Source organism: Oncorhynchus nerka, unplaced genomic scaffold (assembly GCF_034236695.1).
Source record: "Oncorhynchus nerka isolate Pitt River unplaced genomic scaffold, Oner_Uvic_2.0 unplaced_scaffold_15___fragment_2___debris, whole genome shotgun sequence".
In the NCBI taxonomy this organism is placed as follows: domain Eukaryota; kingdom Metazoa; phylum Chordata; class Actinopteri; order Salmoniformes; family Salmonidae; genus Oncorhynchus; species Oncorhynchus nerka.
In genome coordinates this window covers 196,511-224,312 of record NW_027040332.1, presented here as the reverse complement: position 1 = coordinate 224,312, position 27,802 = coordinate 196,511, and the positions used below count along the sequence as shown (strand labels likewise).

At 40.7% G+C, this 27,802-nt stretch overlaps 2 protein-coding genes across 5 annotated transcripts; both read right to left on the bottom strand.

Moving 5' to 3' along the window:
• Positions 1–1,673: 1,673 nt before the first annotated feature.
• On the bottom strand, positions 1,674–8,807 carry LOC115125260 (glycolipid transfer protein-like). The gene is made up of 5 exons (XM_029654772.2): positions 8,400–8,807; positions 6,560–6,618; positions 6,313–6,446; positions 6,009–6,159; positions 1,674–2,744 (listed from the first exon to the last, which is right to left on the bottom strand). The coding sequence occupies exons 1-5, from the start codon at positions 8,488–8,490 to the stop codon at positions 2,562–2,564; spliced, it is 618 nt and encodes a 205-aa protein (XP_029510632.1). The 5' UTR covers positions 8,491–8,807; the 3' UTR covers positions 1,674–2,561.
• A 91-nt stretch (positions 8,808–8,898) lies between these two features.
• LOC115125180 (ARF GTPase-activating protein GIT2-like) lies at positions 8,899–27,762 on the bottom strand. 4 transcript variants are annotated; one of them, XM_065016518.1, is made up of 21 exons: positions 27,494–27,762; positions 25,954–26,087; positions 25,291–25,403; positions 24,992–25,097; positions 24,772–24,858; positions 24,511–24,641; positions 24,106–24,200; positions 23,956–24,001; positions 23,298–23,349; positions 23,145–23,217; positions 22,044–22,141; positions 21,792–21,903; positions 21,511–21,665; positions 18,338–18,490; positions 17,631–17,840; positions 17,325–17,414; positions 16,542–16,624; positions 16,211–16,384; positions 15,712–15,909; positions 11,379–11,442; positions 8,899–11,093 (listed from the first exon to the last, which is right to left on the bottom strand). In XM_065016518.1, exons 1-21 carry the CDS (start codon positions 27,552–27,554, stop codon positions 10,884–10,886), a joined length of 2,445 nt encoding a protein of 814 aa, XP_064872590.1. In that variant the 5' UTR covers positions 27,555–27,762; the 3' UTR covers positions 8,899–10,883. The 4 variants fall into 4 exon arrangements, with proteins under 4 accessions (XP_064872590.1, XP_029510547.2, XP_064872589.1 ...); XM_029654687.2 differs by lacking the exon at positions 15,712–15,909; XM_065016517.1 differs by lacking the exons at positions 15,712–15,909; positions 27,494–27,762 and adding an exon at positions 27,352–27,388.
• Between the last annotated feature and the right edge of the window lie 40 nt (positions 27,763–27,802).

Here is a 27,802-nt window from a genome sequence, read left to right as displayed (position 1 = left end):
GGATTAAGAGGCCTGTTCAACCTGCACAGCACACGCTCACAAAGGATTAGAGGGACAGGAGCCACTCTGTCCTTTAGCACTACCACAGTCCCTCAGGGACAGAGAGGGAGATAATGGGGGTCGGTGAAAAGGGGAAGGCTCTCTCATTAGAGCGGTCACCCCATTACATTGACTGCATAAAACTATTGGTAATAAAGATGCTAAGTAAATGTAGAGGGTGAAAGTGTTCCAGTATGTTATCAAATACATGCCCTTTTATTTAGAGCACATAAAGTATGTACACATTTTTTATGTTGTGTGTAAATAAACAGAAGGTGACCTCTATTGGATAAAAGTTGCAACTGCATCCCATGAGAAGGACACAGTCAATGAATTCATATTTATTTGGTAAATGTCCCCCCCATGAGGTTGACAAGTGAATGGCTTCTTATGACAGGTAGGCAGGAGCTGGTTTTATCCATTGGCTTTTGGTATAAAGTGATGAAGGACACCGTGACTCAATACACAGTACTTCAATTCACATTTTAATGTTTAAAATGCAATATAAATTAGGTTCATCATTTGAAATCTACAGGGCATTCAGAGATTTGATGTGAGCAATGCACATAACCATTTTCCAGGTATATATACAGTACAAACCCAAGCATGTTTCTTGCAAATTAATAAATATATGCATTGACTTTGTTCTTTTGATGTCACCCACACTATAGAATGACTCCCCTCAGTTTCCAACAATTAACAAATACATTACAATTTCTGAAATAACCTTTCTGAAAAAAAATGCTTTCAAAATAGTATGAAGTATGACAACCCAATAGTGAAGGAAACTGACATGTAAATGTATGTGCCAAATACTGTTTGGCATTGTGTTGACAAAATTGAAGGAACTGAAAATATGGATTCCACTAATGGAAACTCTTACAGACTGAAATCGTTAACACAAAAAGACATGAAAGAAGTGCAACCCTACACAACTAAACGTTCAGTTGTTCAAACAAGCATGCAAAAGCCACGCAAACAAAACATCACTCATAGACAACTTAAGAACACCTATGTGAGAATGCTACTCATTGACTACAGCTCAGCGTTCAACACCATAGTGCCCCTCAAAGCTCATCAATAAGCTAAGGACCCTGGGACTAAACACCTCCCTCTGCAACTGGATCCTAGAATTCCTGATGGGTAACCCTCCAGGTGGTAAGGGTAGGTAACAACACATCCGCCATGCTGATCCTCAACACAGGGGCCCCGGAGGGGTGCATGCTCGGCCCCTCCTGTACTCCCTGTTCACTCATGACTGCACGGCCAGGCACAACTCCAACACCATCATTAAGTTTGCCGATGACACAACAGTGGTAGGCCTGATCAGCGACAACGATGAGACAGCCTATAGGGAGGTCAGAGATCTGGCCGTGGTGCCAGGACAACAACCTCTCCCTCAACGTGATCAAGACAAAGGAGATAATTGTGGACTACAGGAAAAAGAGGACCGAGCACACACCCCATTCTCATCGACGGGACTGCAGTGGAGCAGGTTGAGAGCTTCAAGTTCCTCGGTGCTCACATCACCAACAAACTATCATGGTCCAAGCACACCAAGACAGTGAAGAGGGCACAACAAAAACCACAAGGCACTACAGAGGGTAGTGTGTACGGCCCAGTACATTCCCCCCTTTACACTGCTGCTTCTCTCTGTTGTCATCTATGCATAGTCACTTTAACAACTCTACCTACATGTACATATTACCTCAACTAACCGATGAGCACATTCCTACATTCACATTGACTCTGTACCAGTACCCCCCTGTATATAGTCTCGCTATTGTTATTTTACTGCTGCTCTTTAATTACTTGTTACTTTTATTTCTTATTCTTATCCGTATTTTTTTTTAACTGCTTTGTTGGTTAGGGGCTCGTAAGTAAGCATTTCACTGTAAGGTCTACACCTGTTGTATTTGGTGCATGTGACTAATAAAATGTGATTTGAAGTCACTAAAACCACTAATGGTGGTTATAATCTTTAAAGGCATGGGATAGTTGACTTCCCAGTAGCTACCAGGCAGTGAGGGCATTATCTCACATTTCTTGGCAGAGTTACAGTAGGAATTTTATGAGTCATGTGCAATGCGAATCAATAGCAGGAATATTCTCCCCTCCCACAGAGAAAGAGATGCTGTATTAAAATAACACTGACCAGATCTCAGGATATCACTTCTGAATGTCTCTTACCTGTGGTGAATCATGTGTAACAGCATCAGACCGCACCAAGAGCTGTGCTAGACCTGTACGAATTAAAAAACACTCAACACGGAATATGCCACTTTCTGTCCAGCAGCAACTCATCATGGGCCAAACTATCAACATTCGGTAGGGAGGGATTTAAAAGGAGGGACAGAAAAGTAATAATAAAAATGGTGACACGGATGAAAACGTCTTCTTTGAAATAGAATCCTCAACCCTCAAAAGATGGAATGTCCCATCACCTGAGAGAAAGGACGAAAAACAGAAGGCAAAGAAAGTAACAAGCAGGATGCTGCTGCAGTCCGGTTTGGGGGACAACATCACACGCTATAGTCCAGCTCTGCATTCAGCGTTGTGCACATCTCATAGATGGCATCCACAGTGGCTGTGAAATTGACGAGGAACTGGCATACAATAGCCATGCAGTCCTCCTCTGTGACCTCTTGACCTTTTGACAGGGCCTTGATAAAGTCTGACTTGTAGGGTGCTGCAAGCAACACCGCCTGGAGTGGACAGGGAGAAATACAGCTGTGTGTGTGTGTGTACTCAAATACGTGTATATTTGAGTACATGTTATTTAAATACTTATTTTCTGTGTATTTGAGTATTTTCAAATGATATGGCCTGAATCAACTACTTATATTGGAAGTATTTGAAAGGATTATCAAATAATTTCACAAACACTTTACTTGACATCCAATGTCATAACACAATATGACCAATATTACATCTAAGCTGCAGGTTTAGAAGAAATATCAGCCCGCGCAGAGAAGCACGAGATTGAACTTCACTTAATTTTGTATTGTTTTCCCCTTTAGTTAACACTATCAATGTTTTGTTCTACTGTGGGAATTTTGGTTGAATCAACGCAATATTAGCCACTTTCAATGTAACATACCAAAGCAAAACTAACTGTGCAAGAGATGTTCATGTGGGCAGAGTGTATTGGAGTAGGATTCTATTGCAGTAACAGGCACTACTCAGGCCCCTACTCTACACAGAACGGTGCACCATAACCTGCAGAGCTGCAGTAGGCCTATAAACATCCATTTCCATATATGGATCTGTGACATTCACTTTGAACTGGATTGTGTTTATAGCATGAGCCGTCACGAGTAGATGAGCTTGTTTTGATATCAAAGTGAGAGCTGCATGTAGCCACCTGTGCACATTTGTTCATATTCTTTGCTAGTTAGAGAGTTATTAGCCCAGTTATAGCTCATTTCTAGTCAGCAATGGGGAGTGATTGCTTTCTACAAGAGCACAAAATATGTGCCCTTCTAGCCATTACATTTACATTTAAGTAATTTAGCAGACGCTCTTATCCAGAGCGACTTACAAATTGGTGCATTCACCTTATGACATCCAGTGGAACAGTAGTGCATCTAAATCTTTTAAGGGGGGGGGGGTGATCTTTGAAAAACTAGTCAGGTAAAGGGGTAGTGTTGTATTTTGAGACGGTCTTGAATAAGCTAAATAGACAATAGGTAGAGAGTAGCATAATTTGTCTGATTATCTCTAATAATGGTATAGTAATAATATATATTTTTTTAAATGTAAAGAGGTTTCTTGCATCAAACATCACATTTTCAGTCACCTCCTTGTCTGAAGGATAAACAGGTTAATGTCAAGCCCTGCATGTTCTCATGGAATTTCTCATGGAATGTAGGCCAACATTGAACACCACACATTGGCTGCTTCTGTAGGCTGAATGATAAAACCACTATTTCCATGTTAAAATGTTATGGGATGCATTTTCTCCATTGTTTTTGATGGTAGGCCACTCTGGTAGGCCTACATTATGATCAAATTGCCAGTTTAATTTTTTTTATTTTTATACCTTTGTTTAACTAGGCAAGTCAGTTAAGAACAAATTCTTATTTTCAATGACGGCCTAGGAACAGTGGGTTAACTGCCTGTTCAGGGGCAGAACGACAGATTTGTACCTTGTCAGCTCGGGGGTTTGAACTTGCAACCTTCCGGTTACTAGTCCTACTTGGCCACTGTGCGTTGGGCCAGTAACCGAAAGGTTGCTGGTTCGAATCCCCAAGCTGACAAGGTAAAAATCTGTCGCTCTGCCCCTGAGCAAGGCAGTTAACCCACTGTTCCCTGGGCACCGAAGACGTGGTTGTCGATTATGGCAGCCCCCCTGCACCTCTCTGATTCAGAGGGGTTGGGTTAAATGTGGAAGACATATTTCAGTTGAATGTATTCAGTTGTACAACTGACGAGGCCATAACCATGTCATAATATGTCATAACAGCTGACATAACTTGTTATAATATGATCATAACACTGTCATATATTTAGGACTGTTGTGACATATATTGCGTTACTGGTTATGACACCTACATAAGAGTGTCAAAACCCACAAAACCTACCACACAAGGCAAAACAGTTCATTACACCATAGCCTCAACAGTATGTTTATGTTATTTTAGCATTTTCTGAAATTGACCGTATTAAATTATCATTGTAATTGCACACACATTGATGTCAGACATGCACCTACCCAAATGCTCTGTTCCGGATGACAGGGATGAATGCTGGAGCAGATTTCAGGAGCAGGACAAGACACCCTCTTGGTGACTGACGACTGACATAAGGGCATGTACGTGATAATCATATAAGCCAGACAGTCATATGACGGTCATAATCCTTGACAGTGTCATAAAGTGTATTTTCTTAGTCCAAGTGACACAGGATGGTCACAATGCTTCATGACAGTGTCAACTTATTTAAAATATGATTTTAAACAACAACAAAGGACTTAAGAAACAAACTTTCAAATGAAAGGGAACTTCTTGGCAGGGAGAAAATACATTTAAAGAAATGTGAGTTTTAACACCCTTATGTAGGTGTCATAACCAGCCACAAAATAATGCAATATAAGTCACAACAGGTGTCAATGTATGGGTCATGACAGTGTTATGACCATATTATATCAGTTATGAAATTATGACATGGTTATGACCGTGTCAGAAAGTGTTATGATGCTGGGTGTCACGTAAAGGGTTACCATAATTTCCTATAAATAGCCTACTATTTGAAAGTATTTTCAAATACATCTTTCAAATATTAGTTTACATTTGAGTAATTTAGCAGACGCTCTTATCTAGAGCGACTTACAGTTAGTGCATTCATCTTAAGATAGCTCGGTGGGACAACAACATATCACAGTTGTATGAAGTACATTTTTCTCAATAAAGAAGTTATCGGCAAAGTCAGTACCAGTAGGAAAATATGTGCCTTTGTGTGTGTGTGTGTGTGTGTGGGTAAGTCAGATGTATTATTTAAAATACACTCTTCTTTGAAGAGATAGGGTTTCAGATGTTTTCGGAAGATTGTATATTTTCAAATACCTGGGTTAATGCATGGGAGTGTATTTGAGTCAGTGTATTTGAGTATTTTCAAATACTTTCCAAGTGTATTTCCAAATGTATTCCCATATTCAACTACTTGCCTTTTCAAATAAAACTTTTCTAAATACTTACTTCCAAATGTCTTTGAAAGTAATACCCTAAATTGTATTTGAACCCAGATCTGTTACATAGTACACCTTCACTGAGCAGTTCATACACATTCAAATTCAATTATGTAGTTTTCAGTTATTATATTTATAAATGTTTTGCTTTGGGTGAATGAAGTTCAATATGAAAGCAATACACTCAGAGGTGCTTGAGCACCAGGGTTAAGTAGAAAACCCAGTCAAGGGTCAAAGGACGTCAAGACTATGCTACCACATGACTTTAGTCACATGGTCTCACCTTAAAGATCATCTGCACGAGACAGCCGTGGTATTTCTTCAGGGCCTGGTCGTAGGCTTTGGTGATGTTAACACGGATGAGTTGAGGGTTGTTCTCGTCTTTCTCTCCGTCTGCCAAGCTCTGCAGCAGGATCTGGATGAAACAGAGACCTCTGTGGGAGAGGACAATCAGCTTAACTCACCTGATTTCAGTCCCACCATTATTCATGAAGTGTAGGTCTCTATCTAGGCATAAGCACACAATTTCACGGCCTTTAGGCAGTACAAACCTCTAACACATTCAGATGTGATGGTTCTGAGCTCACCTCTTCAGCCACATTAGGGCCAAGGTGGCTCCCACTTTGGGCCACTCTGTGCCATGTGTCTCCTTCTCTGCCTCCACTATCTGCTGTAGAGTTGCATACTTGGCAGGGTCCTTGTCAAACACACCTCGGATTTTCTGGAAGGAAAATATTACCATCCAAATGTTAAGGCTTAGGCATTAGTTATAGACGTAAGTTGCAGTAGGGTTACACACAAGGCACAATTACAGTGTGTGGAAAACATGCTTACTGTTATATTGCCACTGATGTCTGATTTGATAGGAACAAATACTTTTGACCCCAGGCAGTCTGGAAAGAAGGAGAGGAATGAAACATTGAATTGAAATGCAATCAAGCAGTTGTGAGTATATGCAGACTCAGCATCTTGGACGTAGCTGGACACCTTCTTGGGGGGAGGAAAAGATTATTTACATTTACATTTAAGTCATTTAGCAGACGCTCTTATCCAGAGCGACTTACAATTATAAATTGAATTTTTCTCCCACAATGCTTATGGGAATTCTATGATTGTTTCTTGTTGGGCAATCAATAGAGAAAAGGGTCCATTCATATAATCTGAAGTCACAAGGAGGTCAATGCAGTGTGTAGTGTGGGAGGAAAGAGAGGGGCTACAGCAGCTCCATACAAACCCACATTCACATGGTTCCTCTTGTGCTGGGGTTTCACTCCTTTGGTTTCACTACCTTAATACAATACTTAATTAAAATCAGATTCGTAAACCTTATGCCTAGACTATTCATTGAAATGACCAAGATATCAAAACAACATTGTGCAAGGTTGTTACAACAGACAATAGCCCATTTAAATCCCAAGATGAGCCTATGATTGAACCATCCACAAAGATACTTGCGGTTCATTCAAAATTCCATTATGGTACTTTATTAGTTTGGGTGATGGTAATCTTTGCAAGTCTGACATTGACCAAGTAATTATAACGCTGTACTCACTCCACATAATGTTATTATTCACCTAGGTCAATGGCTCCCGAGTGGCGCAGCATTCTAAGGCACTACATCTCAGTGCTAGAGGCGTCACTACAGACACCCTGGTTCGGATCCAGGCTGTATCACAACTGGCCGTGATTGGGAGTCCCTTGTGGACATTCCTGCAGTCAGCGTGCCAATTGCACACTCCCTCAAAACTTGAGATATCTATTGTGTTGTGGGACAAAACTGCACATTTTAGAGTGGCCTTTTGTGCCCGGCACAAGGTGCACCTGTGTAATGATCATGCCGTTTAATCAGCTTTGTCGATACGCCACACCTGTCAGGTGGCAAAGGAGACATTCTCACTTACAGGGATGTAAACAAATTGGTGCACAAAATTAGAGAAATTTGCTTTTGTGTGCATCAAACATTTCTGCTATCCTCCATTTCAGCTTATGAAACTAACACTTTACATGTTGCATTTATATTTCAGTTTAGTATTGATGACTGGGGGCTCTGTTTTGAAACCTCCATCTTGGGAGTCCCTGTCCATTGTATAAAATATTTTGGAAGCCATAGAAATGCATTCATTCATGTCTACATTTGTTTTTGTCACATTTATTCTACTACAGCCACCTTAATGCATACTTTTATATATGAACTAAACAAAACTTTTTTTACTTAGTATAACTTCTATAAAGTATAACTTCTATAAAGTTCTAATGTTATTGCCGCCACTACTTAAATAGCCTATATTAAACATTTAAATTAAATACTGTAGAGCTCCATTCATTCCTATGGAAGACTGCCAATATGGCCGGCTGGTGGCTTCAAACCCTCTTATTGGCCATTACATAGCATCAGCAATCCGAGGTTTATATACATAACTCGATCTGACTCTTCCGAGTAGGTTAGCAAGTCAGAAATTCCGACATGACATGAACGTGGCATATCAAACCTGTGTTTTGTTAAGACTAAATAACAATGTAAGTTTAGTTTATTTCAAAATGTCGTTAGACAACCATGGCTAGTGAGACAAAGAGAATGAAGCGACGATATTTTCTAGATAAAAGGCATCGTTGAAGGCGAGCTTGAGCGACTACAATTTCATGAAGAACAAGGATAGTCAGGTGGTCTACTCACCAAAAAAGGGTGGAAGATATGCCACTGACTCCAGAAACAACTTTGTATTCACTGCGGTGTCGGCTGGAAGCTTTCCGAATTGGTTATCCATTAATAGTGCTATCGTTTTCTGAAATAATACGACTAACCTGAATGATCACAATTGCTTTCTTCCGTGTTCACTGTGCAAGGCAACTGAACTGTATACTTTGGCAAGGAACACCAAGTTGGCGTGGGAGTGCTTCTCACTTTACGTACATTCAATTATTATTATTTTTTTAAACATGTTTGAATGAAATACGCGAATGGCATGTCACGTTTAGACACGGAACACACCTGTGATTTATTCAATGAGCAACGCTACTGTACAAAACATTACTCTGATAAAATTAGCAATAAAGAAAAAAAAATGGAACAATTAAATCGGAAGGATATGACAGAACAGAACAAACTGTCGCCTAATAGTTGAGGTAGGCATATTCATTATTTATAGATTGAGTAATATAAAGCAAACTAGTAGTCGAGTTATAAATTCAAGTTTATTACTTTAAAAGGCAGTTCTTTATTTCAATCACAATGTAAGTAACTGTATGACTGTTGTCTGGCTCATAACACGCAATGGCACACAATTGATCCCCACATCCCTGGACAACACATGACCCCCACATGACTGTATGGCCCATAATACATGTAAAAAGGACAAATGCTTTTAACACATCTTAAAACCCTATTAGATGAACATGTTTTACCACATGCAGCACAAGAAAGACAATGTAAATTATGGGACACACACACACACACAGAGTGAGAGAGATCACAAGCACATCTGATTGCCTGTGGATATATTGAAATCCAAATGCTGTATAGAAGACATCACCAATATGAAAACTTGCATGCCTTAAAACAGCACAGAATACGAGGGAACTCGTTAAAAACTGTTAAAAAGTTTTAAGAAAATAAAATGTTGACAATTTGTCAAGTGTGAGATTGTATTCATACATAGAATATAGAGATGGGTTGTATGAATTAAGAATAGATGGTTTGTACATTTTTATACTAATATCTTTTTATAAAACAAATTATAGAATTTGGGTCGGCTGTTTTGAGTATCCCTTTGGGATAAACGTCATAAAAAACACACTACACTAAAACAAAATTGATATTGGGCATGTGTGTGAGGTATGATCCTTTTTTTGCTATACCTTTTGAGCTCAAACAACTACGAAAAGAAACTGACCAATGGAAAACTGACTTGGGCGTTGTCCTCACCTTTATGGCTTTGGCATGAAACATAAAAATGGCATTAATGGAAAATACCTTGAGGAAAACGTTGTAATGGACGCATCATGGCTCAGTATTCCACTAAGCTACAATCAGGCCCATAATTGTTGGCACCCTTGATAAAGATCAGCAAAAAACTATCAAATAAATACAAATACTGAGCTATATTGTTGGCTCAAAAATAAAATAAGTCAAAATTATTGGCACCCCTGTTTTCAATAGTCTATCGCCCTCCCCTTGTGAGGATAAAGACACAGCCTTTTGCTAAAATGTATCATGAGATTGGAGAACACGTTGCGAGGGATCTTAGAGCATTCCTCATGCTCTTATGGAGTGCCCTCTTCAATTTAAACCACTGGGTGTTCAAGTCCGGAGAATGAGATGGCCATTGGAAAATGTTGATTTTGTGGTCAATTAACAATTTCTTCGTGGATTTTCATTAGTGCTTAGGGTTATTGTCTTGCTGGAAGATCCACTTGCAGCCAAGTGTCAGCCTCCTGGCATTGGCAACCAGGTTTTTGGTTCAAATGTCCTGGTACTGGGTAAGTTCATGCTGCTGTTGACCTTAACACGGGCCCCAGGACCAGTGGAAGCAAAATAGTCCCATAACATCAAAGATCCACCAATCCAATGTGCCAATGCCTTTTATCAAACTCCAGGCAGTGCTATGGTCAGATGTATTTATTTTAGTATCATCATTATCAAGGGTGCCAATAATTATGGATCTGACTAGGTTTAAGATCCCAATGTGTTTGGCCTTGAATAAGAAGTTAAAAGCGAACTGTTTGAAAGCTTTGGACAGCCAACTGTCCTTGTTGCATAGCAGAGAGCACCAAGAACAAGCACTCCCAGCAACCACAAATGTTCAGCCACCTGAAATTGATCCAAGGCTGTTTAAAATGTGTAATGTTGCAAAATAGTAACGAATGTCTCTTTTTGAGGTAATCCCAGATAGATATACTCATACTGCTAGAGTATGATGACCTGCCTAACAGACAAACCGATGGACAAATCCCTTGGGTGACCCACATTTCGCAAGGTACACTTTCTGTAAACATTCTTCACTAGAAAATTTACTAAGACGAATTGAGTACTTTAAATAAAAATGGTGGCATACAAATAACAATGGTAACACTGATAAACACTAACTTGAAATTAGTACTGATAATATATATATCTCTCAAATATCTAAAAAGGGATGTTAGTCCTTGGGTTAAAAAAACATCAGTTGCTGTTCTCTTTGGTTGTCACAGTGACGAGTTGCTTGGCAGCCTTGGCAATGTCATAGGCACACTGGATGACCTGCTGCGTGACCAGCTGCATGTCGGAGGGGCAAGGGTTGTGGGGCGAGGCCTTCTGGCACTCCCCATGGAGCCGGCTGGCACTAGAGGTGAGCAGCCGCAGAGACCCTCGCACTGTGTCTGAGCATGGCCTCTGAGTAAAGGAGAGAGGAGGCAGGAGGTACTGTTGGCAAAACATATGCCATTAACGGTCCTATTAACACTGCAGTGTACGGAGTGGATTTACTGCCATTGTGTGTGTGTGTGATTGCATAAACTTTTCTCGGCCACCCTGAAGAAAAGAGTGCAACATCTAACAACAGAACACCAGCTGAGCTAAGATGCAGGACATTAATTTCCCATCCATGTTTACCAAACAAAAAACCCTCTGGCTCTTGCAAACAAAGGAGGAGTGTCTCAGTTGGTCATCCCAGCTTACCTTTGGAAACAGGATGGCCATCTCTCTCACAGCCACACGGATTCTTTCTGAGCACGGTACAAAGCTGAGGGGGGAGGAGGAAGAAAACATCAAATAATCGAGTGATCCTTTTTCCAACATAGGTGTTAGTAGATAACTCTGGCCCAGTTTTTTCTCTTCTCAGTAAGACAGTTAAACAAATATGTTGAATACTTAGGAATGTTTCCAGAAGCTTGCAAAGCCATTGATCCCCTTACTACATAAAATACACTTCTTAAAGAACAAAATCAGCAAGCCATGTCCTGGTGGAGGTTTATTAGTGGACAAGTGAGAGAATGAGCAGCCCTGGTTATGTCCACCATGGAGCAGACAAAATAGAATATACTGAAGGTCTTCATTAATAGCAACAATGTGCTCCATTTGAGGACATTGAACACAGTACTGCATGGATAATTCTTGAATTATGGTGGTAAATGGTGTCCCTTGTCTTTGGCATCCTGTAAAAACACTTTAAAATGACAAAAACATGACAAATATGTTTTTGTTTTATTTAACTTGTATTTATTATTCAATACTGTAAATACCGTTGAAACTAAAAGATTTTCTATAAATTGTAATATTTGTAGCTACTTTTAAGTAAATACCTGCAGTCAACTTGTGCAATAAGTTAGGAGATTCAGCAGATTGCGTTCTTCATTTCACCCGTCACATATTATGAAGCTTACCGTAGTTCCCCAGAACAGTTGAGCGAGCCACGTGTTTGTTTGTAAAATGGCACCACGGGAGAAAGAGGGAGCAGGTGAGTCCAGATGTGTAATGAGATGGGTAGCGTTTTATATTGAAAGGCAAGTGTTTTTCTTCAATAGAATGATCAAGGACATGAAAGTATAGTTTTACTTCTCAGAAAATAGATTAGTGCAAAACATTCGCAGGACAATGGCTTCATTTTCAGATGGCGACAGAAGTGCAACGCTATTTGGCAAGTAAATGAGCTTATAATAAAAAATTTTTTGCAAAGACGATGCATGGACATCATGTTTCTAATTTGTATTCTAGAAAGAATGTAGCCAGCTACATTTCCTATTGTTTTAATTAAAGTTATTATTTCATTTTATTATAGCAAGAACAGCTCAAATAAAGCAAAGAGAAACGACAGCATCATTACTTTAAGACATGAAGGTCAGTCAATCCGGGAACATTTCAAGAACTTTGAAAGTTTCTTCAAGTGCAGTTGCAAAAACCATCAAGTGCTATGGCGAAACAGGCTCTCATGAGGAATGCCACAGGAAAGGAAGACCCAGAGTTACCTCTGCCGCAGAGGATAAGTTCATTAGAGTTACCTGCACCTCAGATTGCAGACCAAATAAATGCTTCAGAGTTCAAGTAACAGACACATCTCAACATCAACTGTCCAGAGGAGACTGAGTGAATCAGGCCTTCATGGTTGAATTTCTGCAAAGAAACCACTACTAAAAAGGACACCAATAAGGAGAAGAGAGACTTGCTTGGGCCATGAAACACGAGCAATGGACATTAGACCGGTGGAAATCTGTCCTTTGGTCTGGTGAGTCCAAATGTAATATTTTTGGGACGATTTTGTTTTTCAACAGGACAATGACCCAAAACACACCTCCAGGCTGTGTAAGGGCTATTTGGCCAAGAAGGAGTGATGGAGTGCTGCATCAGATGACCTGGCCTCCACAATCACCCAACCTTAACCAATTGAGATGGTTTGGGTTGAGTTGCACTGCAGAGTGAAGGAAAAGCAGCCAATAAGTGCTCAGCATGTGGGAACTCCTTCAAGACTGTTCAAAAAGCATTCCTCATTAAGCTGGTTGAGAGGATGCCAAGAGTATGCAAAGCTGTCATCAAGGCAAAGGGTGGCTACTTTGAAGAATCTCAAATATAAAATATATTTTGATTTGTTTAACACTTTTTTGGTTACTACATGATTCCATATGTGATATTTCATAGTTTTGATGTCTTAACTATTATTCTACAATGTAGAAAATAGTAAAAAAAACAACAACACTTGAAGTAGATGTGTCCAAACTTTTGACTGGTACTGTATGTATAACTTTATGACCTGGATTGCCTGTCATTGCAATTTGTTTATTTCAGTTTGGGCTTGTTAGCATATTTTGCTAGCAGCATCCATGGAAATTCACTATTACTTGTGCTACATTTATTGGCATTCTGGTAAGACACCCAAAGTTTTTTTCCGTGTTTTTGCCACCTCCTTGTGTACTAAGCCAGTAATACCGTAAATACCGGATGAGAGGACGGTATATGAAATGAAATCTGGATACCGCTCAAACCTAATTATGACAGGTTTTGGTGTATTTAGAGATCTATTTTGGATGCTAGACAGCAAACAAAAGTATTTCATATATTGTATAGATCAATAAAATCAAAGGCTATTAAAATACTGATTTTCTTTACTAATACAATGTGTCTTTCAGTTTACTGTCATTGGTGTTATTGCCTTAAATCACAGATTACAAAGTTATACAAGGACCTTGAGCATTCTCTCCAGCGGCAAACTGTTAGAGGGAGGGATCTATATTAATCAAAATTATTAGCTAAACACAACCTTTTAGTCTGTCTACATTTGAGGATTCCAATGATCGTTTGGTGTGTGTAAACCCAAAGTGTCCATTAGTGCTAGTCAATTTAAATGAAGGGAAATAACATTGTGAGCAAATTGATTAATCATATCACTTTGGTAAATTGTGATTTTCTGAAATGGAAGGTCATCAATTCTTTAAAGATGATTTCTTAAAAACTTCTCATTGGTGTTACCATCATTGGTGTTACTACTTATCATAATGGTAGAAATGATTTAGTCATTAAGTTAACCTATAGGTTCATTTAGAATGGGAAGATGTATCCAAATACATTTAAATGAAAAAAAAGCCCAAATGCCAACGTAATTCAAGAACCACCCATATTTTCCCCCGTAGACTATATGATGAAGTGGAGTCTGTTACGCCCTGAAAACATCGTCAACAATGAATCATTGTTTGAAACCAACACATGGCTTAGAAATCAGATAATGGAATGCATCATAACTTTCCACCATTTCAATCAATAACAATGTCTCCGTTGTAACCCAGTAGACTGAGGACGCATACAAATTGGCAGGGTGAAATTCTTCAGCAGTGTTCTGTGGTCACCATCTGGAGTGGGGTTTGGCACACAAGCGAAAAAGCAAATACGACACAGCTTTAGTCAAACGGGGGCCAATAGTGAAGTTTTGTGTTAAAGACAACAGTTTGAATTCAAGTGGATTGTATAAACACTGAATGAATGCCAGTGTGAATCTGTATTTAATAAAAACAGAACCCCCACCCCAAACACAGACTAAAATCTAAGAATCAAGAATTGCCTGTGTGTTGACATGTAAAAGCCCCATAGGCCTGTACAGTGCATTCAGAAATTATTCAGACCCCTTGACTTTTTCCACATTGTTACATTACAGCCTTATTCCATAATTAAATTGTCCCCCCCTCAAATCTACACACAATACCCCATAATGACAAAGAAAAAACAGGTTTTTACTAATTTTAGCAAATAGATCAAAAAATTTAAAAAAAAAATAAAAATTTAGAATTCAATGCATACTTAACCAGCATGGCTACCACAGCATTCTGCAGCAATACACCATCCCATCTGGTTTGCGCTTTGTGAGATTATCATTTGTTTTTCAACAGGGCAATGACCCTACACACCTCCAGGCTGTCTAAGGGCTATTTGGCCAAGAAGGAGAGTGATGGGGTGCTGCATCAGATGACCTGGCCTCCACAATCACCCGACCTCAACCCAAATGAGATGGTTTGGGATCAGTTGGACCGCAGAGTGAAGGAAAAACAGCCAACAAGTGCTCAGCATGTGGGAACTCCTTCAAGACTGTTGTTTAAGCATTCCAGGTAAAGCTGGTTGAAAGAATGCCAAGAGAGTGTGCAAACCTGTCATCAAGACAAAGGGTGGCTACTAAGAATCTAAATTACAAAATATATTTTGATTTGATTAACAGTTTTTTGGTTAGTACATGATTATATAATTTATAATTTTTTCAATGTTTTCACTTTGTCATTATGGGATATTGTGTGTAGATTGATGAGGAAAATGCTTTATTTTACACATTTTAGAATAAGGTTGCAACGTAACAAAATGTGGAAAAGGGGGTCTGAATACTTTCCGAATGCACTGTATCTGGCATTCCAAAGGGGAATCTGAGACATCGTCCTCTTTGTTTCCTGCCAGCTACGTTTGACACACGCCCCCGCCCCTCAGCACACAGACTGAGGAGAAGGTGATAGTGCCTGGGAGACAGGGACCGAGGCCAGAGTACCACGAGCCAGGGGGGGCCTGGAGAGAGGAAGCAGGGGCCCCCTCAGCACTCTCAGAACAGGGCAGCAGGGTAGATAGACAGCCCTGGGCAGCCCTGTCAGAGCAGGGCACCAGGCTGTAGAGACAAGTCCGTCCGCGGCCGGCCCCCTCACAGCAGGGCAGCAAGCCAGAGAAGCGGCCTAGACTTCCTGGCCTGGAGCTAGCCCACACTGTGAGGAAGAAAGTCAGACAGGAAGACACAAGGACAGGAAGGAGAGGACAGAGTGGGAATGCAGGACAGTTAAAACCGAACTCAGGAGAAGAACAGAAAGAAAAACAGGATACATCCTCTGAATATCACAATTACTGAAGGTTGAAAGATGGATAGGTGAAGGAACAATATATGAGCAGCACCATTTCCCGTATTTAGAACAGATAGGGCAAGTTTCACACAAACCTTTAAGTCAAGAGATCTTTTCTCTAACTGCTGATTGTAGTTTTCTGTGTTCCCCTGACCTTACCTCTCATGTTTGTTCTCCTGCGCGGCCCTCAGCAGCTCCTGAATATTCTTGGTGATCTGCTCCGTCTTACAAATGACGTCCTCTGTGCAGGGCAGGGTGGAGTCAGCCTCAGTCTCATCCTCCCCCTGCTCTGCTGTACTGCTATCCCAGAGCCAACTGCTGTTCCTGCCCATACTGTATGGGGAGAGGAGAGGTTCTACGGTTAGGCACTCCCTCACTTGTGGATCACTTTGTATATGAGCGACTGCTAAAATGTTTCCACATTTTACATACAGAAGTCAGAAATATACAATATTTTTCTACTATAAACATTTTAAATCAAAAGTCCTACCCAGACTCCTCCAGTTCTGTGTGGTTTGGTGTGTTGTCATAGTCACTCTCCAGCATGCGGCTCTGTCCCTCCAGGCTACAACCCTACAATGGGATGAATGATCAAGTAAGATGATGCTTGTCTCTTAGTTTAGTTTGCAGACAACCTTTGAATCTGGTGAGAGAACAGCCGCACAAACGCTACCACAGTCTGAACGTGCTTGATGAAGCAGACGGATCAGAATCATGCTCTCTGAACCTAAAAAGCCATTTCATATTAAACCAGACCTCAACTGGTTTCAAAGCAGAGAGGAAAACGAGGTAGTACGTTTGAACCAGGGACCAGCTCTGTGGCATTAAGCAGTCAATGAGATCAATATTCCTGTGGCACGGAATATTACAATGAACCATGACATTCTGTATTCCTCATCTGTTTCAACAACCCTGTAGCCTTCTGACAGGATGTATGGAAACACCACAGTGTACATGTCATGTTTCGGGGCCTTTGAAAACACACAGACACCAATGTATAGCTCTGGCATTTCTAAAACCAGAGAGTTTCTTCAGGTATTCGACACGGCAGTGCTGTCTGGGGGAATAAGGGTTAGTGAAGAACAGCAGCAGAGTGGTGCATGCAGCCAGCCATACCATGCAGAGAGGAGAGGCAGTGAGGTACAGCAGCAGTTGAAGGATAGAGTATGAGGAGATGGTACAGGAGGAGAGGAAGTGGCAAGGCAGAGGGGATAGCACCCCTTCCCTGGGGCAGCTGCCCCCATCCTCTCAGAGGGAAGATTCGGTACTTAACCCTTCGAGCTCGCTCGTCCCGCGACCAGGACAGGGAGGAGGGGAAGGTAGGGAGGGAGGAGGAGGCGTTCCCCAAAGGACCCCTCCCAATCTAGAAAGGGTTCAAACCAAGTTCACATAAAGGGAGTTGACTGTATTCTACAGGAGGAGGGGGCGGGGGTAAATGCACAAACAAAAACTGAATTGCCACAAACCAAACCAAATATGCTTAAAAATAATTACCACAAACCAAAAACTCTGAAGGCAACGGTCCACAGTGAACGGCATAGAACAGTCCAGGAGGGAGCGGTGTGACCTCTGAACTTACGTTTGTAGGGAGGGGCTGGACGGTGAGGCTGTCGTCACGGCGAGGAGGCACGCCCCTGTGGGGATACTGCCTCATGGCTGAGCCCGTTTCATACATGGACATGGGGCGGCCCCCGGGGAGAGGGGGGCGGCCGGAGAGGTCCCGGGGGTGCTGCTGGCCACTGGGTGTCTGCCATCTCAGGGAGGACTTCTCAGTCTGCAGGGAGTTCAGCTGGAGGGGACAGAAGTTCAGAATATCAGCATTATTTCTGTATAATAGCCTAAAAAAAAGGCCTGTGTGTGAAACCTAAGGCGATAATACCATGGAGGATGTGAGTATATCAGTGCAGGTTTGGATGGAGAAAAATCTCTCTATCCAGACTCTCCATGACCAGGCAGCTGCACTTCCACTGTGTTTTCACTTCCTTTTCTGTAAATAGCCCTGGTCTGGTCACGAAGGACACTCCCAGACTATTGTTCTCAACTTCTCATGAGAAAGCAACAAACCAGCTGCTTCCTTGAATGAGCTAAAGGTTCCTGTCATATATGGATTACAATCTGAACGTGTTCAACCAAATACCCAAATACCTATTTGCACCGACAACATAAGAAACATGAGAAGGACCAACACAACAAGGGAGCAGTTCTTGTGGGTCTGCAAACATCTGAATCTACTAGACTTAATGTGGGATCGGTGGGTTGTTATAATGCCAAAGTCATAAAACGTACCTTGCTCTGCATCAACTGGAGCTCCTCACTCAGGTGACAGTTGACCTTGAGTAGCTGCTGTATCTTGGCCTCGGAGGCCGTGAGGGCGCTCTTCACCTCCATGAACTCATGCAACGTAATGGGGCCATCAGACAAGTCCGACGACTCGGAGCTCTGAAGGATGGGGAAGGATGGTGATTTTAAAAGATGCACATTTAGCACTATTCCATTTGATTCAAATCTGTTCATACACACCCTGAGGAAGACGACGACAGAGCAGCAACAGTGCGACTTTAGATCATTAAAAAGCAATTGCAAAAGCCACAAACTACACCTTAATGGTTCTCTTTAAATACAGTATGTAAATACCATGGAAGTCATCTTACTTTGGAGAACTTTACAACAAACAACCAAAAAAAAAAAAGTAGGCTCTCTCTCCCTCAATCGGATACTGTATGCACATCAACAACGAATTAGCTCAAATCCAGTGAGGGATAAACCGTCTCAAACTTTTTCAGCATGTGGTCCTAGTTGGCAGTCCAAATTGCACTGATACGATTAGGAATAGTAGCCTACTCGCCCTGGCTGACGAAGGAAGTAGGGTTGCAGGGTGCGACAGCTCCTTTGAACTAAAAATACAAATGTGTTTTAGCCTACTATAGTTACGGACACTGACTGAAGCATAATATAATATATACTGAACTTGTGCACACATTTATTTACATCCCTGTTAGTGAGCATTTCTCCTAATCCATCCACCTAAAAAGTGTGGCATATCAAGAAGCTGATTAAACAGCATGATTATTACACTGGTGTACCTTATGGTGGGGACAATAAAAGGCCACTAAAATGTGCAGTTGTCACACAACACAATGCCACAGATGTCTCAAGTTGAGGGAGCGTGCAATTGGAATGCTAACTGCCGGAATGTCCACCAGAGCTGTTGCCAGAGAATTTAATGTTAATTTCTCTGCTATAAACCGCTTCCGTCGTTTTATAGATTGAAATTGGCAGTACGTCCAACCGGCCTCACAACTGCAGACCAAGTGTATGGCGTCGTGTGGGCGAGCGGTTTGCTGATGTCAACATTGTGAACAGAGTGCCCCATGGTGGCGGTGGTGTTATGGTATGGGCAGGCATAAGCTACGACAAAGAACACAATTGCATTTTATCCATGGAAATGTGAATGCAGAGATACCGTGACAAGACCCTGAGGCCCATTGTGGTGCCATTTATCCGCTGCCATTGACCTCATGCTTCAGCATGATAATGAACAGCCCCACACCACAAGGATCTGTACACAACTCCTGGAAGCTGAAAATGTTCCAGTTGTTCCATGGCCTGTATACCCACCAGACATGTCACCCATTGAGCATGTTTGGGATTCTCTGGGTCAATGTGTATGACAGCATGTTCCAGTTCTTGCCAATATTCAGCAACTTCGCACAGCCATTGAAGAGGAGTGGGACAACATTCCACAGGCCACAATCAACTTTATCCGAAGGAGATGTTGCGCTGCATGAGGCAAATGGTGGTCACACCAGATACTGACTGGTTTTCTGATCTACGCCCCTACCTTTAAAAAAAAAAAAAAGGCATTTTATTAAAAGGTCATTTATTTCAAATCGACAGATTTCCTTATATGAACCGTAACTCAATTAAATCTTTGAAATTGTTGCATGTTGCGTTTATATTTTTGTTCGGTATAGTATTTCTTGCAGTGAAACTATACACCAAATTTACAATTGTCTCAGGAATAGAAGTGGAGGAATGTTTTCATTTAGCATCTTGAGATAATGAAAATGCACAGTTAGGGACCGTGCAAACATGCAGTCTTTGTCAGCGAAATAAAAGGAGACAATAGCCTATGTCAACCACATAAAATATGCATCCAAGTCCAACTTAAATGTATCAGATTCATGTTGGATCGTTTTCACAGCTTTTCATATCCTTGAAACTGGTCCAACTCATGTAATTTCAAAGTTTTGCAGGAAAAATCTTTTTGCTGTTTTAGTTAGGCTAATGTATTTTCTCCCCGGTCCCTACACATCCTCGATCAGAGCAGAAATGAAAAGAACTTTACTGATGTTAACTAGATTAGGCTAATTATTATTGATGCATTCTATAATTATTATTTTTTTGTCTTCTAGAGCAACAAGTAAAGACAGAAGAGAAGCTGCATAGCCTACCAAATGTCAGAAATGATATGGGGTGAAAGTAGCCCGAGTAGGCAGAGATGACTAGCTGGAACCATGACGTGTTCGGACAATAGTGTACGCAATCAATCAATCATTATAGGCTACAAGTGAACCTAGTGACAATCAACAAATATCATTAGACTTTTGTTTTTTTTAAGGTGAATGGCAGGTGCACAGTGCATTGTTTTAGATGCTGGAATCCTTATGGAGTGGATTGATCATGCGCAGGCAGCCTCCTTTTTGAAGTGATTTGATGAAAACATCATGCTGGGTGGTGTTCATGTCACATTAAAAGCCTACTTTTTTACAGTTAAATTACATCTATAGTATTATTCCCCAAAAATATGAAAGGGCGTGCACACATAGGTCCCGCACCCACTATCAAAATAACAAACATTCCCAATACATTTGATTGACAACTAAGGGATATGCACTAACTGTGGATAACAATCATTCAAGTTCAGCAAAGCGAGTTACATGCAAGCTAACTAAATGCAACTTGTAGCTAGCCACCGAAGCTGCCACTCACCCACTGGTATAAGATGACATCCCATCCCTCCAACTTGCTAGCTACGAGGCTCTGTGTTTTTAGCTTGCCAAATAAATACATAGCTAAATAGATAAGCTTGCCACGTTATGACTTGTGAGAACTGCCCTGGCTGGTTTGTGTTGAGAACCGCACTTCTCTTTCATCCGAACGGCTAAAGACAGCAAACAACGTACAAGCTGTGATTTACAACTATTAGAAATATTTATTCGACTACCAAGAAATGTATTGGTGAATATGAATTATGCAAATAGAACCCATTTTTAAAACATCTTACAAAATGTTGGTTTTTGTAACAAACTGAATTTGATATTTTTTGAATGAAAATTAATCTTTGTTTCATATCTGCAAAGTAGTTCAAATAGTGTCAGTTTCACATAATGGCTATGCCAATACTATGTTAATGGTAATGAAAAGCGAAACTAAAAAAACAACAAATATGGTGTTACCTTGGTCCTGCCATCTTTCCCATTCTTCCCAGGGGCTGGTTCCCGCTCTGGATCTTCATCAGACGCCACACTGTCATAATCTGGCTGGTCTTCATTATCCTGGTTATCACTCCCGTGACGGCTGTTGATTCCCTCCAGGATGAGCTCTATGTCCTCTGAGGAGAGAGAGCAACGGTCAGAGGAGTGGACCACGCAACAACCATGCCATGGTGGGTAGAGTAATGAGCTTTGTTCCAAAGTGCCAAATGTAAGTAAAGCAGCTTCAGATTACTGTACTATACCTCTGGGACTTTTACAGGAGTTCCCCCGTTGCCGACGTTTGGCGTCAGTTAATATGTCAATGACGAGTGTTGCAAATTCATGTGCGTTGAACCTCGCTAGTTTCTGCCGGCCCTGCAAAACAAGACAACATTATGAAGCGGCTGTTTTGGAAGTTAAGACTCTTCAATCAATTGCATAAAACTCACCTAATGGCTTGGGAAAGAGACCCACCAATTTGACAGAACAGTGAATTGCATTTGTAGTTGACTTGCCTGGTTTCTGGTGGATGAGTACTCAGGGTTGACAGGGAGGAAAGGCACCACAGTTGTGTCTGTTACCAGAGTGCCGTGGTTCTGAGTCACCAGCCACACTGATACAGCAAAGACAAACCATAGATATACATCATTTGTTTCATATTATTCATAATAATAATCTATTAAAACACACCTAGTGATACCTTTATCAAACACTTATAAGCAATCACAATTTCTGCTAAACCTACTGGGTCAGTCTTGAATTGCAGTGGCATTTGGGCATGGCATTTTAGAAGAAAAAAAATAATTTCAATGTATTTGGGTACGTCTTTCCATTCAAAATCAACTGATATGGCAGCTTAATTACTTTAAATAACATTGTGCCACCAGTAGGAGCTAGTAACACTAACGATGATAATACCAACATTTTAGGTTATTGAACATTTTCTTAAAATGGAGGCCACAGATGCCCAAATCTAAGGTCCCTTCACTAAATGATACCATTAATAATTTTGCTCACATTGTTATTTCTCTTCATTCAAACTGAGTAACACCAAGTGACACTTTGGACTCAGACATACCAAAGTATCAACGGAATCCTCAAATGTATGACATAAAAGATAAATGATTAGCTAATCACACTTCTTTAATATAGACCCCTCCCCCGATAACAGTTTGCTGCTGGAGGGAATGCTCAAGGTCCTTGAAGATCTTTAATGTTTGATTTAAGGCAGTAACACCAATGACATAAAACTGAGGGACAGACATTACTCATTTGTTATAGAAATATACAATACATTAACTACTTTTGTTCACCTTTTAGCATTCAAAATAATAGATCTCTAAATCCCCAAAACATGTCATTATAACGCTACACGTCACTACTGTGACAACCCATTTTCTTACCCTAAGTCCTTTAAATAAAAGTTTGCAGTAAAAAAAATACTTTCATTATGTTTTATCCTTGATAAACAGTTCAAAATAAACAAACGTGATGTGTAACTATGTCATTGTAAAGTGTTTTTGTTTTTTTGGTTGCATAGGCAAGGGCCACAAAATGCCACCGCAATTCAAGAACGACCCTACTACAAACAATCAAATGTCACTGTATCTGTTCACCTGCATCAGTTTCTCTTCTGTCCACTTCATCATAAACGTCCATGGCAAGCTCTTCAAACTGATGGTTAGTGAGCTGAAATCACAAGCCACAGTAAAATCACATCACTGGTATGTCAAAAGGACCATAATAAAACAAAAGTTCCTTTCACTCACAGACTGGAGTTTTTTCTTTGCAGCTTTTGCAAATTCTGACAAATCCAGACTGCTGTGGACAAAAATAATAAATAAAATAATATATAAATTACACACACACACAGTACCAGTCAACAGTTTGGACACACCTAGTCATTCAAGTGTTTTTCTTTATTTTTTGTATTTTATACATTATAGAATAATAGTGAAGATATCAAAACTATGAAATAACACATATAGAATTGTATATAATAACCAAAGAGGTGTTAAACAAATCAAAATACATTTGAGATTCTTCAAAGTAGACACCCTTTGCCTTGATGACAGCTTTGCACACTCTTGGCATTCTCTCAACCAACCAACTTTTGACTGGTGCTGGTACACACAGACACACACACACAATCTATATCTCATCAGTTTATATAGCAAATGCAAGACAATAAATTATAGCCAACAGTTGACATACTTACACATTTCTTTTCCATTAACATATGAAAGCAAAGGGAGATAAACAATGGTGTGGTAAAGGAATTATGTTTTAACCTCAGTTACTATGGATACACACAGATGCATTTCATTTTGGCTTATCAGACTGAGGTTTTTGTAAAATGTCACAAAGATGCCTGAACAGCATTCTATTACTCCATAAGCAAGCAATGGTGTTGGGTTCAGTTCTTACCGGTCAGCCATTTGTGGAATTATGAAGTGCTGTCCGTTTCTATGATCTAGTAGGCAAACACAGTCAGATTAGAACAAACAAACATCATTGTTCAATTCATCAATGAATCACCATCTCCCTATAACCCCCCCTCCTTCTCTGCACTCTTACCTGGCCTTCTCCCACAGAGGTAAAATGCCAAGCAGTCAGTGAGTTCATACTGGATCTCTACCAGTCTGTCTGCCAGCTCCTGATGACCTGCTTGTCTGAGCGGAACAGGTATAAAAGGTCATGAGTCTTCTCCACATCAATATTAGTGGCGGTTAGGTCAATTTCTGTTTACTGTAAATGCCAACTATAGCACTATTTATTTCTAAGAACGCTCTACAATAAAGCCAAGGGTGGTAAAGTTATATTTTATTCAGTGAGTTGACACATCTGTAATCATGTAGATTCTTCTAATAAACTTTAGTACTAGGCAGCCTCATAAACTGTTCTCTGTGAAAGAGTTGTACAACCATCAGGGGTAATGGATTGCTCCCGTGCAGTATAAAAAGAGTATGAAGCCTGCTTTACCTTGCGTAGTCAATAGGGGTCTTACCCCCCATGTCTAGGGCATCGGGATCCGCCCCATACACAGCCAGCAACTCTGCCTGCGACACCTGGCCTGCCTTAGCTGCTACATGCAGCGGAGTGTTTCCTTTTTCCTGAAGAACAAACAGGCCACCACCCCAAAACAATATGACACTGGACACTGTGTGGGCACTGTTGTAATAATGTGCAGGCTCATAATCATTCCATTATGTATTGATACATTTCAGGCTATTTTTAACATACCGGGTGGAAGAAGTTGGCCTGGGCTCCCAAAGACAACAGTCTCAGGCACGTCTCCAGGTTCCCAGTCCGAACACTGGAGTGGAGTTGCTAGAGGCAACACCAAAGAGAGGTTTGGTTAGCTAACAGCTCAAAAAAAATTGGGGGGATAAATAGGCAAATGAATGATCTCAATGGCAACGAAGCTTGCAATCCAGGGGATGTTCTAGCTGCAATCTCTCACCTTACTGAGGTCCTTCGTAGTGACACTGTCATCCTCTCGACAGGGCATTCGATGGACATAAGCCAGCATCTGATATTTGGCCTTGATGAACTCCGTTTTATGGGGACTGGAAAGGGAACAGACACACACTAATAAACCTCTGAGACGGTCCTCACCCCAATGGAACTTTAATACAACAGAGAGTCCCACACTGATGGTGATAGATCATGGCGAGACTAGATGCTTATGCTTTGTCATGACATTGTTGAAAGTTCCATTGTTTAACCTTCAACAAAAAGTTTGAAATGTGTTCCACTCACTGGACTCTGTCCTGGGGGTTGGCCTTGCGTTTCCCACTCGAGATAGACGAGGGATCCAGAAGGCAGTGCTCCCAGATGGAGTTGGACCCATTGCTGTACAATGTCTGAACCATCTATAAAAGAAGCAAACAATAAAACCAATTGGTAGGGGAAAAACAACATTTGAAGAAGTTCTCCGATGGTAAAAGCAAAGATACCACAATAGAAAATGACGCAAGTAAAAGTGAAAGTCACCCTGAAATTCTACTTGAGTAAAATATACTTTTATTAAGCAAACTAGACAGCAAACCAGGGGCACACTCCAACACTCAGACATAATTTACAAACAAAGCATGTGTGTTTAGTGAGTCTGCCAGATCAGAGGCAGTAGCAATGACCAGGGATGTTCTCATGATAGTGTGTGAATTGGACCATTTTCTGTCCTGCTAAGCATTCAAAATGTAACGAGTACTTTAGGGTATCAAGGAAAATGTTTGGATTAAAATGAGCATTATCTTCTTAAGGAATGTAGTGAATTAAAATTAGTCAAAAATATAAAATAGTAAAGTACAGATACCCAAAATAACAACTTAAGTAAAATTACTTTAAAGACTACCAAAGTACTTTACACCACTGACTGTTCTTGTGTCAGTACTACTGTGTGAGTTTGTGTGAGGTGCCCACCTGTAGTTGGGAGGGGGGCCATGGTGTATGGGTCAGGTGTCGGACTTGGGAACTGTGTCGTCCCAGACCCCGGTGGATGCTGCAGCACTCATCACAGACCAGCACACCCCTGTTCACTGAGCCCCAACATGGGCCTGGAAAACACACACACAAGATTAGACTCAATATTACTACAAAGGCTCCAAGTCCACACACAAACACCATAAAGACTAAAAGAGTCATGCATCCAGTGCACCAGCCTGTTCTCAGAGCATTTCCTATTATTCCGTACGTAAATCCAAGACATTCCATTCAGTATGATACGTTACGTTTGGTTACATAAAACAGATGGTTACTTAAGGCAAAAACTGAAAGTATGTTGGTTGGTCAGGGTGGATGTATAACACGAACATCTAGCTACCCAAAGGTTGCAAGTTAAAATCTCATCTGGGACAATTTTAGCATTTTACATTTACATTTACATTTAAGTCATTTAGCAGACGCTCTTATCCAGAGCGACTTACAAATTGGTGCTTTCACCTTAGCATGTACCTAACCCATTAATCTAACTCCTAAACTTAACCCTAACCCCTAGCTCGCTAACGTTAGCAACCTAGCAAGAATTCATAGCATATACGTTTAGCAAATTTGACACATATCATACGTTTCGCAAATTCGTAACATATTTTAAGTTTGCAAATCTGTTACATAAAACTTTAGCAAATTCATATTTTTTATTTAAAGAACAGAACAAATTATTATTTACAATGACGGCCTACCCCTGCTGACACTGGGCAAATGGTGTGCCACCCTATGTGATACAGCCTGGATTCGAACCAGGGACTTTAGTGACGGGTCTTGCACTGAGTGCCTTAGACCACTGCGCTATTCGGGAGCCCAACATATTGTATGTTTGAAAAGGCATAACATAAAATAGGAATTGTAATTCATAACATATCATACGAAATATGAAAGATATTCACAAATTAATACATACCATACGAAACTTAACATATCACACCAAAAACGGATTTACGTACATAATAAAACGAAGTGCTCTGAAACCAGGTTGAGTGTACAAATCATTCTTCATGCATACTTGTTTTATGATTTCAGCCAGACAGCAACTCCCTAGCTACAAATGTCATAGCGAACTATTTTACACAATATAAACGAGATATACCCCAACTAACGTTAGCTTGCAAGCTAAAACAAAAAAGAATGACTCTTGTAAAGTCTAGCTAGCCATAAGCTAACCAGCTAACTAGGAACAATAAAGTTGAGAGCTGCTAGTTAGCAACAGACAGCTAAGGCTACTGTAGCGGACTTCCCCATTCTTCTTTGTTAACGTAGATATCATTGTCATAGCAGCAAGTATGTAGCTAGTTGCAAGCAACATGATGCATTGTTGGAACTAACGTTTCAAGACTGTGAATCCCATTGAAAGTGAAAATCAAGCAAACAAAGAGTAAAAGGGCTATCATTCCATGAAATACAATTGCTAGCATAAGATAGCTTGCTTGCTAAATTCATAAGGCTAGCCAGCCATCGCTTAGCTTACCCGGGGCGCTACAATCAGCGCAGACCTGACAGTCTCTGTTGTTGCGCAGACGCTTTGACATCCCGTAAGCGCGCAAACTAGCTGGTTGTATAGAGAAAGCCCTTTAAACTATCCGGTTCAACGGAAACTCATGAGACACACTATGCTAGTATCTAATGTAGCTACAACGACGAGGTCAGATAATTTGCAAAGGGAAAATGCTAACTGTCTATGCTATCTCATTATCATCAAGATCCCCTCTCCAAAGAGCCCTCCCTGGCTCCCTCCCGTTATCTGACGTCAACAACAGAAAGCGAGAGGCATCTGGGT

Bases quoted from the DNA above. Each gene is read 5' to 3' on its own strand.
- LOC115125260 (XM_029654772.2), bottom strand. From the start codon at position 8,490: ATGGATAACCAATTCGGAAAGCTTCCAGCCGACACCGCAGTGAATACA. The intron at 6,619-8,399 runs GTGAGTAGACCA...CCTTCTTTCCAG, and splicing joins ATATCTTCCACCCTTTTTTG to ACTGCCTGGGGTCAAAAGTA. The intron at 6,447-6,559 runs GTAAGCATGTTT...TTTTCCTTCCAG, and splicing joins ACATCAGTGGCAATATAACA to AAAATCCGAGGTGTGTTTGA.
- LOC115125180 (XM_065016518.1), bottom strand. From the start codon at position 27,554: ATGTCAAAGCGTCTGCGCAACAACAGAGACTGTCAGGTCTGCGCTGAT. The intron at 24,859-24,991 runs GTGAGAGATTGC...TGTTGCCTCTAG, and splicing joins CTACGAAGGACCTCAGTAAG to CAACTCCACTCCAGTGTTCG. The intron at 11,094-11,378 runs GTAAGCTGGGAT...TCCTTTACTCAG, and splicing joins TGGCCATCCTGTTTCCAAAG to AGGCCATGCTCAGACACAGT.